At 43.5% G+C, this 12,692-nt stretch overlaps 1 protein-coding gene across 4 annotated transcripts; it reads right to left on the reverse strand.

Annotated features, from left to right (window-relative positions):
* Positions 1–641: 641 nt before the first annotated feature.
* Positions 642–12,215, reverse strand: LOC112237786 (NACHT, LRR and PYD domains-containing protein 3-like). Of its 4 annotated transcripts, XM_042315564.1 has the most exons (9): positions 11,916–12,215; positions 7,924–8,074; positions 7,623–7,660; positions 7,472–7,505; positions 5,600–7,376; positions 3,706–4,041; positions 3,438–3,584; positions 1,826–1,872; positions 642–1,636 (listed from the first exon to the last, which is right to left on the reverse strand). In XM_042315564.1, exons 1-9 carry the CDS (start codon positions 11,928–11,930, stop codon positions 1,077–1,079), a joined length of 3,105 nt encoding a protein of 1,034 aa, XP_042171498.1. In that variant the 5' UTR covers positions 11,931–12,215; the 3' UTR covers positions 642–1,076. The 4 variants fall into 4 exon arrangements, with proteins under 4 accessions (XP_042171498.1, XP_042171497.1, XP_042171496.1 ...); XM_042315563.1 differs by lacking the exon at positions 11,916–12,215 and having other exon boundaries at positions 642–1,627; positions 7,924–8,469; XM_042315562.1 differs by lacking the exon at positions 11,916–12,215 and having other exon boundaries at positions 7,924–8,468.
* Between the last annotated feature and the right edge of the window lie 477 nt (positions 12,216–12,692).

A 12,692-nucleotide genomic window follows, 5' to 3' on the forward strand; every position in this document is an offset into this window, starting at 1 on the left:
TAATAATGCAAAACATGCATCCTTTTTGCAACAAGGCACTTACGTAATACTGCAAAAAATGTGGCAAAGAACTGAACTGCTTGTCCTGAATACAAAGCACCATGTTTGGGGAAAATCCAACACCGCACATCACTGAGTACCTTTCTCCATATTTTCAAGCATGGTCGTGGCTGCATCATATTGGTATGCTTGTCATCGGAAAGGACTAGGGATTTTTTTAGGATGACTAGGGATTTTTTATTAGGATGAAAACCAATGCAATACATCTAAACATAGGCAAAAAACCTGGTTCAGTCTGCTTTCCAAACAGACACTGGGAGGTGAATTCACCTTTCAGCAGGACAATAACCTAAAACATTAAATGTTCCTGAGTGTACTAGTAACAGTTTTGACTTAAATCATTTTTAAAGATATGGCAAGACTTGAAAATGGCGGTCTAGAAATGATCAACATCCAACTTGACAGAGCTTGAAGAATTTAAAGAATAATGGGCAAATATTGTACAATTCAGCTGTGTAAATCTCTTCGACTTACAGCTGTAATAGCTGCCAAAGGCGTTTCTAACATGTATTGACTCAGGGGTGTGAATACTTATATTCGTGTTTTATTTTGCATTTGTAATAAATGGTCTGAATTTCTACCACCTTGGTATTAGTTTTATTTTATTATCATTGACCAAAAATAACAATTAAATCCAGTTTAATCCTACTTTTTAACACAACAAAAAGTGGAAAACGTCAAGGGGTGTGAACACTTTCTGAAGGCACAGACAAAGTTTTGTTCTACTGTTTGATCATTAGCCAGCTTTTGACATTCTTTTCAAATGAACTTATGGTCAGTATGGCTATACAGTATATAGGACATTATTTTACATTCTTTGTTCACAAAATATAACAAGAGGAATAAAGTGGAGATACAACATAACAGTATTGCAAACCCATGAGCCATTCTGTTCTCAAGTATACTACATTAGCTTAGCACCTAAATATGACAACAAACTTCTCTATAAACGCCTCTCCCTCCCCACCCAGTGGCACATATACTTTCTGAAAGACAATGCTTAGATGTACTGTAGGCTACTTGACTATGAGAGAAATGGTTGATGTTGGGGCTTGAAGTCTAAGCCCAAGATAAAGGGGCTCAGTGAATGTGGTGTGGAATGCGTACAGGTGGGTCAGTTTGTCAGACTCCGAGGAGATGTTGTAGAAGGACAGGATGCCGGCCGGCCAGTCCAGAAACACCCCTATTCTATAGGACTCATTTGATTTGATTTCAGGGAGCCGTAAATTGTGAATAATTTTTTTATGCTGGGCATGGAACTTATCCTTTGAGGCGTACAAAGTCCAAGAAACAGCATTCTGTCCCAGCGTTACATTGTCACCGGCTCCTTTCCTCTCTAATCTCTTGTAGGCCATGCCTATATGTACGTCGTGTAGACACTCAACCTCCAGGTAATGACGCCCGCAGAGGCCCTCCTTGCACAGCACCTGGTTGCATTTATCGAACCGCTCATGGGTGCTGGGATAGTTCTTCTGCTCCTTCTTCTGGCGCGTCACCGTCCTGTTTCCCTCAGACAGGGACAGGAAACCATTTGCTGTGCTGGGGTCTAGTGTGAGCTCACTGGCATCTGAAATGTCTTTAGATTAGAGTCAGAAAAATAAAGAATTTCAATTCTCCTCATATCCTAAAGAAAAAGCTTTAGTTTGCAGCCAAGTATTCTAATGTAACAACTGTGTTTGTACAGGTGGTAGTACCACATGTGTTATTACATAGGTTTAATGTTCAGGAAAGTTTCATCAATAATGATCCATGGTTAATTACTCACATTTCCTCAGACCTTGTTTCCTTCTATTCTCTTCTCGGTAGTCCACCCTGAAAAACACAAAGCACATCTTCAAATCTGTGTAGTTGACCAATAAACTTAGATTTGATTCAAATTAGAACTAGCAGCAGGTAGTAAATCGGGTAGTAAATCATTGAAAATGAAAAAATTTGATTCCTCCTCCTGCAAATCAAAAGCGTGTTTATCTGTTCAGCTTTTTAGTCTCTGGATATACCACGAATAACCTCAATTCCGAAGCATTTATAAAACTGCCATATTTCCTGAGGACCTGCTTTCCCTTGGAAATGTTTTGACATCGGCCTAACATGAACCCTTGTTATCTAAACGTATAGTAGGCTAGGGCCGGCTAAGAATTGTTTTTGTTCCTGCATGTCAGTTTATCACATCCAAGGTGGGACTGTAGGCTATATTTCCCCCACTCCAGTGTGGGCTGACTAATCTACCAGCTCATGTTTGTTGCTATGCTTTAGGCCTACAGCTTATTCGATTCCTTATGAGCTTTGCTTTATTGGACATCATTATGTGAAAGGATTTGAGGTTTAGTGGGCAGCTACATGTGAAATGCAGTTGTTCATATGTGAAGTGGACACCTTTGATCTTCTACACCTGTTTTGCAGAGCCATACAGTTTGATCTTCTATACCTGTTTTGCAGAGCCATACAGTTTGGTCTGAGGTTTTTACCAAAAGCATTATGATGTATTTATTATCATGCATTTACATGACATAAAACACACCAGATTCAACTAATTGAGGGCCGGATGACTAGTTGAATCAGGTGTGGTTGTCCAGAGCTACAATAAAAATGTGTACTGTTGGGGGTACTGGAGGACTGGCGTTGGGAACCACTGCTCTAGATCACGTTAAACCGTCCAACCAGCTCTGCTAGAGCGAGTAAAACAGTCAGAATGAGGTGTCCTTTTATTTGTTTCTGGAAGTAGCTCCCGTGTGGTTAAGTTGGTAGAGCATGGCACTTGCAACACCAAGGTTGTGGGTTTGATTCCCACAGGGGACCCGTGTGAAAATGTATGCATACTCACCTCTGCTAAATGACTCAAATGTAATGTCAATGTAGTAGCTAGCCAGTTAGCTTGGGTGCTTGACTGCGGTTGTGAGGTCAGAATGCTCAGATTAACCCTACTCCCCGGACTGAGGGTCCGGTGTGCATTCTGAACTCAAAGAGCAAAACATTCTGAATTTACATACGGACAATCTGACAACACTTTGAATTTAAGAATGACCCAGAGCGCACTGACACACTGGAGGCGGTTTATGAACACATCCCCAAATTGGCCTACAAATGCATTGTGACAGCATGGTATCCCAGGGATATGGGACACTCCAAAACACACTCACAAAATGAAAATAACAATACAAAAACCAGCTAAATATAAAGTGGCCAGTGCCATGAAACAGGGTGACATGCTTGTTTTGAGGCTAAAATTAAGGAAATCGTTGGAAAATTGTTGTAGGAGATCTGCCCACAGTAAAGTGGCTTATGGTATTATAATATAGACGGTCTAATTAATCGTCTTTTGATTCATTGTTAGTATTCTATTTTATAGCATATTGGTATTTTCACTCAATCTAACTCACTCCAGCTTCTCCAGCTCAGACGGGAAATCCACAAGGTCTCCTAAGGGATTGTAGCTCAGATCCAGCTCTTTCATCTGAAAGGGGTTTGACCTTAAAACTAAGGCGAGAAATGAAGACCCTTTCTTTGTGATCAGACATCCAGATAGCCTGCAAAAGACAAAAGGAAAAATAAGTCTAGAAAAATACCAGAAACAAATTCAACTAGCAGTTTAATGAGGAAAACCCTTCAAATGTGTCATATTGCTTTATTTGGTACTTCTTTACAAACCTCAGTGCCTGCAGCTTACAACAAGCCCACGCGAGAAACGCCACCCCCAGGTCCGTAAGGTCATTACAGCTGAGGTCCAAGGTCAGAAGTTTCGAGGTGGAAACAGTCAGAACCTTGCAGAGCTCATTGACACCTCGATGTCCCACATGATTGTGGCGTAGATTCAGGGTTTCCACCTTGCAGTTGGGGTTCCGCAGCCCACAGCAGAGTCGGATCACCCCTTCATCTCCCAGGTTGTTGTGGCCCAGGTCCAAGACTGTAAGACGGGAATTCTCAGACTGGAGAACTGAGGCTACAGTTGCACACTGCAGTGTTGTGATGTCACAAAAGTTGAGCCTGTGAAAAAGATTTGAGTTCATAATTGCCATTAACAACATTTTGAAAAAGTTGAATGTGCGATATACAGTAGAAGTAGGAAGTTTATATAAATGAGTTAATGACTCCAACCTAAATGTTTTAACCACTCCTCAAATTTCTTGTTAACAAACTATAGTTTTGGTAAGTCGGTTAGGACATCTACTTTGTGCATGACAAGTAATTGTTCCAACAATTGTTTACAGACAGATTATTTCACTGTATCACAATTCCAGTGGGTCAGAAGTTTACATACACTAAGTTGACTCTCTTTAAACAGCTTGGAAAATTCCAGAAAATTATGTCATGGCTTTAGAAGCTTCCGGTAGGCTAATTGACATTAGCAATTTCCAAACGCCTGAAGGTACCACGTTCATCTGTACAAACAATAGTACACAGTGTAAACACCATGGGACCACACAGCCGTCATACGGCTCAGGAAGGAGAGGCATTCTGTCTCCTAGAGATGAACGTAATTTGGTGTGAAAAGTGCAAATCAATCCCAGAACAACAGCAGCAAAGGACCTTGTGAAGATGCTGGAGGAAACGGGTACAAAAGTATCTATATCCACAGTAAAAAGAGTCCTATAGACATAACCTGAAAGGCCACTCAGTAAGGAAGAAGCCACTGCTCCAAAACCACCATAAAAAACCCAGACTACGATTTCAACTGCACATGGGGACAAATATTGTACTTTTTGGAGAAATGTCCTCTGGTCTGATGAAACAGAAATAGAACTGTTTGGCCATAATGACCATCGTTATGTTTGGAGGAAAAAGGGGGAGGCTTGTAAGCCGAAGAACACCATCCCAACCGTGAAGCACAGGGGTGGCAGCATCATGTTGTGGGGGTGCTTTGCTACAAGAGGGGCTGGTGCACATGACAAAATAGATTGCATCATGAGAAAGGAACATTATGTGGATATTTTGAAACAACATCTCAATACATCAGTCAGGAAGTTAAAGCTTGGTCATAAATGGCTCTTCCAAATGGACAATGACCCCAAGCATACAGCCAAAGTTGTGGCAAAATGGCTTAAGGACAACAAAGTCAAGGTATTGGAGTGGCCATCACAAAGCCCTGACCTCAATCCTATAGAAAATGTGTGGGCAGAACTGAAGAAGCGTGTGCGAGCAAGGAGGCCTACAAACCTGACTCAGTTACACCAGCTCTGTTAGGAGGAACGGACCAAAATTCACCCAACTTTGTGGGAAGCTTGTGGAAGGCCACCCGAAATGTTTGACCCAAGTTAAACAATTTAAAAGCAATGCTACCAAATACTAATTGAGTGTATGTAAACTTCTGACTCACTGGGAATGTCATGAAAAAAATAAAAGCTGAAAGAAATCATTCCTACTATTATTGTGACATTTCACATTCTTAAAATAAAGTGGTGATCCTAACTGACCTAAGACAGGGAATATTTACTTGGATTAAATATCAGGAATTGTGAAAAACTGAGTTTAAATGTACTTGGCTAAGGTGTATGTAAACTTCCGACTTCAACTGTAAATATGCTACACAAATAGTGATACTTACAATGCTCTGGTGCAAGACAGCAAAGCAGGAGTCAGTCTGCGAAAAGCTTCCTCAGAAGTTTTGTTATTCCTGAAGTCAAACTCTTCAGGCTTCTCTGACATAATGAACATATATGCCAGGAGAGAACACTGAAATGGAGTTGGCTGTGTGTCAGAAGGCGAGACTTGGTTGTTGTTGTCATTCTGTAGAATGGTGCGGTCCTTCAGCTGAAGCAGACAGTGGATCAAGTTGATGCATCTCTCTGGAGAGAGGTCCTTCCTTTTCAACATCTTGATATATCCGATTAACTTTTTGTTGCATTCTGAACCACTGGTTGTTTTTCCCAGAATGTCTTGAAGGATTGCCCGGCTGGAGTCGTGAGAAATCCCAAGAAGGAAGCGCGCGAAAAGGTCCAGGTGTCCATTTTTACTATCTAATGCCCTGTCCAGAGCACCTTTGAGAAAATCTAACAAAGTGCCCCCTTTCCTCTTTTTGATGAAGGCTTTCACTGAGTCAATCCTACCATTTACAAATTCATGAAATGCGTACAGCGCAGCAAAGAACTCCTGAACACTTAAGTGAACAAAACAATACACTTTCTTTGGATACAGTCCATTCTCTAATTCAACAAGTTCTGTACACAGGCCAGGGCATGTAGCAGCTTCCATGACACTAATGCCACAGTTTGTCAAGTCCTGTTCTGTAAAGAGCACGTTTTGACTGTCCAGGTTCTGATACGCTAGCTTTCCCAATTTCACAATGATGTCTTTGTTTGACATCAAAGAAAGTTGTTTCCCCTGTGTTGGTCCATGCTTCTCGAAACTGATACTTGTTTGGATCTTAATGTAATGCATGTACATTTCAGAGAGGGTTGTGGGCAAAGATCGAGGCTTTGACCCACTCTTCCTGTCTTTACTCAGTATATCCTGAAGCACAGTTACTGCCATCCAGCAGAACACCGGTACATGGCACATGATGTAGAGGCTCCGGGTTGCTTTTATGTCTGAGATGATGCGGCTGGCCATCTCTGGATCTCTGATGTGTTTTCTGAAGTACTCGTCCTTTTGAGCATCATTGAACCCTCTGATCTCTGTAACTCGATGACAATACTCTCTGGGGATCTGATTGGCCGCTACTGGACGGGAGGTTATCCAGAGGAGAGCCCCAGGGAGAAGACGGCCAGTGATGAGGTTTGTAAGCAAAACGTCCAGTGAAGCAGACTCAGACACATCAGATATCAGCCTGTTTTCAATTTCATCAAACTCTAGTGGCAGTTGGCTCTCATCCAGGCCATCAAGGATGAACAAAACCTTATGTTCATCATACATCTTCCTAACGTTTATGTCTTTAAGTTCAGGGTAGAAGAGCTGAAGAAGTTCATGCAGACTGTACGGGCCTTTTCTCAAATTCAGCTTCCGGAAAGATAGGAGGAATAGAAAATCTAGATCTTGATTTTCTTTTCCATTTGCCCAGTCCAAGTTGAGCTTCTGAGCTGCCACAGTTTTCCCAATGCCAGCGATTCCCTTTGTCATCACACATCTGATAGTTTCGTCTTCGGCAGGCTTGAAGAGATCTTGGCATTTTATGACAGACGCCTCAGAGTAGTCTTTGAGGTGTGCCGTCTCGGCCTGCCACACCTCGTGTTCCTTATTGATGCTGGTAGAATCACAGGTGACAATGTACAACTCTGTGTAGACCTTGTTAAGAACTGATGTGCTTTGGGTTTCAATACCCTCTAGTATGGTTTCAGACTTAATCTTCTGGTGTTTTTTGATCTCGTCTCTGATGTGAAGGATGTCTTCAAAAAGAGCAAAATAAATAAATATGAAAGTGTTATTTTGGGTGAAATTAGTCTGTTTTTCTGCTCTGGGATAACAACTGAATTGGACTTACTCTGTTTCTCCTTGCTCTGGTCATAAACTGGCACCTACAGGAATTAGCAAAACAGACATTTAGATTTCAAATAGTGTTTCAATAACAGAGTTAATGCTGGCAACAGTCCATAATCTTCTAAAGATTGTCTATAAGAAATCCCTTTCATTACCTGCTGGTCAATCATCTCCCCTCCAGGGTGCACAGGGCCTAGAAAGAAAATACATGTCATAAACATCACAATAAACTAGGATAGAAGAGCAACTTACAAAGATGTATACAATTTATAAACTAGGATAGAAGAGCAACATACAAAGATGTATACAATTTATAAACTAGGATAGAAGAGCAACATACAAAGATGTATACAATTTATAAACTAGGATAGAAGAGCAACTTACAAAGATGTATACCATTTATAAAACAGTGATCCACCCATGTTTTGCCCCAAAAGTCCTGACACCTTCTCTCACCATAAATAATTGTGATACAATTGAAATGCAAGTCCTTTCCAACTGAACACCTTGTTAGCATTGGTGCATTAACGTTGCTTCCATTAGTTGCGGTGTTTGAACACCGAGCGCCACTTGGCATCGCGTCGAGTGGTCCTCCAGCGTGGTTGGCCTTAGACAGAGATGTCACATCCATCACATTGGGTGTGTAGGGAAAGAAACAATAACATATTAGCCTCGTCACCCCATACCATAGAGATGTACTAGAGAGCTCATCTTCTATCTTCAGCAATGGCCACTTCTGTGACAACAAGGCCAGAGCCATTGTGGGTTCTTTACTTCTATGAGTTTAGTGACACTTCATAAATGAACTGAATAGGATCATACCACCACCTACTGTGCTAAAGTGTAGCTGCATACTGTGCTGCAGTGTGTTTAGTCTAAACAACTACAGGAGGCAAGGTTGGTGATTTACTGCCACCTACAGTTACAGAATGTTCAAATCAAATCAAATTTTATTTGTCACATACACATGGTTAGCAGATGTTAATGCGAGTGTAGCGAAATGCTTGTGCTTCTAGTTCCGACAATGCAGTAATAATGAACAAGTAATCTAACTAACAATTCCAAAAAACTACTGTCTTATACACAGTGTAAGGGGATAAAGAATATGTACATAAGGATATATGAATGAGTGATGGTACAGAGCAGCATAGGCAAGATACAGTAGATGGTATCGAGTACAGTATATACATATGAGATGAGTATGTAAACAAAGTGGCATAGTTAAAGTGGCTAGTGATACATGTATTACATAAAGATGCAGTAGATGATATAGAGTACAGTATATACGTATGCATATGAGATGAATAATGTAGGGTAAGTAACATTATATAAGGTAGCATTGTTTAAAGTGGCTAGTGATATATTTACATCATTTCCCATCAATTCCCATTATTAAAGTGGCTGGAGTTGAGTCAGTGTCATTGACAGTGTGTTGGCAGCAGCCACTCAATGTTAGTGGTGGCTGTTAAACAGTCTGATGGCCTTGAGATAGAAGCTGTTTTTCAGTCTCTCGGTCCCAGCTTTGATGCACCTGTACTGACCTCGCCTTCTGGATGACAGCGGGGTGAACAGGCAGTGGCTCGGGTGGTTGATGTCCTTGATGATCTTTATGGCCTTCCTGTAGCATCGGGTGGTGTAGGTGTCCTGGAGGGCAGGTAGTTTGCCCCCGGTGATGCGTTGTGCAGACCTCACTACCCTCTGGAGAGCCTTACGGTTGAGGGCGGTGCAGTTGCCATACCAGGCGGTGATACAGCCCGCCAGGATGCTCTCGATTGTGCATCTGTAGAAGTTTGTGAGCGCTTTTGGTGACAAGCCGAATTTCTTCAGCCTCCTGAGGTTGAAGAGGCGCTGCTGCGCCTTCTTCACGATGCTGTCTGTGTGAGTGGACCAATTCAGTTTGTCTGTGATGTGTATGCCGAGGAACTTAAAACTTGCTACCCTCTCCACTACTGTTCCATCGATGTGGATGGGGGGGGGTGTTCCCTCTGCTGTTTCCTGAAGTCCACAATCATCTCCTTAGTTTTGTTGACGTTGAGTGTGAGGTTATTTTCCTGACACCACACTCCGAGGGCCCTCACCTCCTCCCTGTAGGCCGTCTTGTCGTTGTTGGTAATCAAGCCTACCACTGTTGTGTCGTCCGCAAACTTGATGATTGAGTTGGAGGCGTGCATGGCCACGCAGTCGTGGGTGAACAGGGAGTACAGGAGAGGGCTCAGAACGCACCCTTGTGGGGCCCCAGTGTTGAGGATCAGTGGGGAGGAGATGTTGTTGCCTACCCTCACCACCTGGGGGCGGCCCGTCAGGAAGTCCAGTACCCAGTTGCACAGGGCGGGGTCGAGACCCAGGGTCTCGAGCTTGATGACGAGCTTGGAGGGTACTATGGTGTTGAATGCCGAGCTGTAGTCGATGAACAGCATTCTCACATAGGTATTCCTCTTGTCCAGATGGGTTAGGGCAGTGTGCAGTGTGGTTGAGATTGCATCGTCTGTGGACCTATTTGGGCGGTAAGCAAATTGGAGTGGGTCTAGGGTGTCAGGTAGGGTGGAGGTGATATGGTCCTTGACTAGTCTCTCAAAGCACTTCATGATGACGGATGTGAGTGCTACGGGGCGGTAGTCGTTTAGCTCAGTTACCTTAGCTTTCTTGGGAACAGGAACAATGGTGGCCCTCTTGAAGCATGTGGGAACAGCAGACTGGTATTGGGATTTATTGAATATGTCCGTAAACACACCGGCCAGCTGGTCTGCGCATGCTCTGAGGGCGCGGCTGGGGATGCCGTCTGGGCCTGCAGCCTTGCGAGGGTTAACACGTTTAAATTTCTTACTCACCTCGGCTGCAGTGAAGGAGAGACCGCATGTTTTCGTTGCAGGCCGTGTCAGTGGCACTGTATTGTCCTCAAAGCGGGCAAAAAAATTATTTAGTCTGCCTGGGAGCAAGACATCCTGGTCCGTGACTGGGCTGGATTTCTTCCTGTAGTCCGTGATTGACTGTAGACCCTGCCACATGCCTCTTGTGTCTGAGCCGTTGAATTGAGATTCTACTTTGTCTCTGTACTGGCGCTTAGCTTGTTTGATAGCCTTGCGGAGGGAATAGCTGCACTGTTTGTATTCGGTCATGTTACCAGACACCTTGCCCTGATTAAAAGCAGTGGTTCGAGCTTTCAGTTTCACACAAATGCTGCCATCAATCCACGGTTTCTGGTTAGGGAATGTTTTAATCGTTGCTATGGGAACGACATCTTCAACGCACGTTCTAATGAACTCGCACACCGAATCAGCGTATTCGTCAATGTTGTTAGCTGACGCAATACGAAACATCTCCCAGTCCACGTGATGGAAGCAGTCTTGGAGTGTGGAGCCAGCTTGGTCGGACCAGCGTTGGACAGACCTCAGCGTGGGAGCCTCTTGTTTTAGTTTCTGTCTGTAGGCAGGGATCAACAAAATGGAGTCGTGGTCAGCTTTTCCGAAAGGGGGGTGAGGCAGGGCCTTATATGCGTCGCGGAAGTTAGAGTAACAATGATCCAAGGTCTTTCCACCCCTGGTTGCGCAATCGATATGCTGATAAAATTTAGGGAGTCTTGTTTTCAGATTAGCCTTGTTAAAATCCCCAGCTACAATGAATGCAGCCTCCGGATAAATCGTTTCCAGTTTGCAGAGAGTTAAATAAAGTTCGTTCAGAGCCATCGATGTGTCTGCTTGGGGGGATATATACGGCTGTGATTATAATCGAAGAGAATTCTCTTGGTAGATAATGCGGTCTACATTTGATTGTGAGGAATTCTAAATCAGGTGAACAGAAGGATTTGAGTTCCTGTATGTTTCTTTCATCACACCATGTCACGTTGGCCATAAGGCATACGCCCCCGCCCCTCTTCTTACCAGAAAGATGTTTGTTTCTGTCGGCGCGATGCGTGGAGAAACCCGTTGGCTGCACCGCTTCGGATAGCGTTTCTCCAGTGAGCCATGTTTCCGTGAAGCAGAGAACGTTACAGTCTCTGATGTCCTCTGGAATGCTACCCATGCTCGGATTTCATCAACCTTGTTGTCAAGAGACTGGACATTGGCAAGAAGAATGCTAGGGAGTGGTGCACGATGTGCCCGTCTCCGGAGTCTGACCAGAAGACCGCCTCGTTTCCCTCTTTTTCAGAGTCGTTTTTTTGGGTCGCTGCATAAAATCCACTCCGTTGTCCTGTTTGTAAGGCAGAACACAGGATCCGCGTCGCGAAAAACACGCAGCAGTATAATTAATTGGCTGATTCCTCCTGCTGACCTGAATGGAATTCTATGATCCCTCCTAACCCATACCAAGCCCCACCCAGTTTACTACTCAAAATGGTGAAAGCATCAATGGCAGTGCCAATGAAAGAAAAACACTATGTCCCAAACACATCTTTAGGAACATTCAGAATCCCTGTATCTGGAAAGAACACACAAAAAAAGCCCAATTACCTGTTGGTCATCCATTGAGATTGTCTGGTTCTCTTTGTTCTCAAAGCCTATGGAGGAAAGACGTATCTCTTTGGTGAATCATTTAACATTGATTAGAGAGAGAGATTAAGGGCCTTTTTTGGACCAAAATTAAGCCTACCCATGGACTGAAAAGCATTCAACTGAGATTGTTTTATGAATTCTCCATTGAAAACACTGTTTTAAGTAGGCTCAATCAAAATCCAGGAAACCAGCCCATAAGATCGCCGCCGCCTATTTACAAAATAGCCTCCAATACCCTACTCAATAAATTGGATGCAGTCTATCACAGTGCCATCCGTTGTCACCAAAGCCCCATATACCACCCTCCACTGCGACCTGTACGCTCTCGTTGGCTGGCCCTCGCTTCATACTCGTCGCCAAACCCACTGGCTCCATGTCATCTACAAGACCCTGCTAGGTAAAGTCCCCCCTTATCTCAGCTCGCTGGTCACCATAGCAGCACCCACCAGTAGCACGCGCTCCAGCAGGTATATATCTCTCTGGTCACCCATAAAACCAATTCTTACTTTGGCCGCCTCTCCTTCCAGTTCTCTGCTGCCAATGACTGGAACGAACTGCAAAAATCTCTGAAACTGGAAACACTTATCTCCCTCACTAGCTTTAAGCACCAGCTGTCAGAGCAGCTCACAGATTACTGCACCTGTACATAGCCCATCTATAATTTAGCCCAAACCACTACCTCTCCCCCTACTGTATTTATTTATTTTGCTCCTTTGCACCCCCATTATTTCTCTC

This window comes from Oncorhynchus tshawytscha, unplaced genomic scaffold (genome assembly GCF_018296145.1).
Source record: "Oncorhynchus tshawytscha isolate Ot180627B unplaced genomic scaffold, Otsh_v2.0 Un_contig_2462_pilon_pilon, whole genome shotgun sequence".
NCBI lineage: Eukaryota > Metazoa > Chordata > Actinopteri > Salmoniformes > Salmonidae > Oncorhynchus > Oncorhynchus tshawytscha.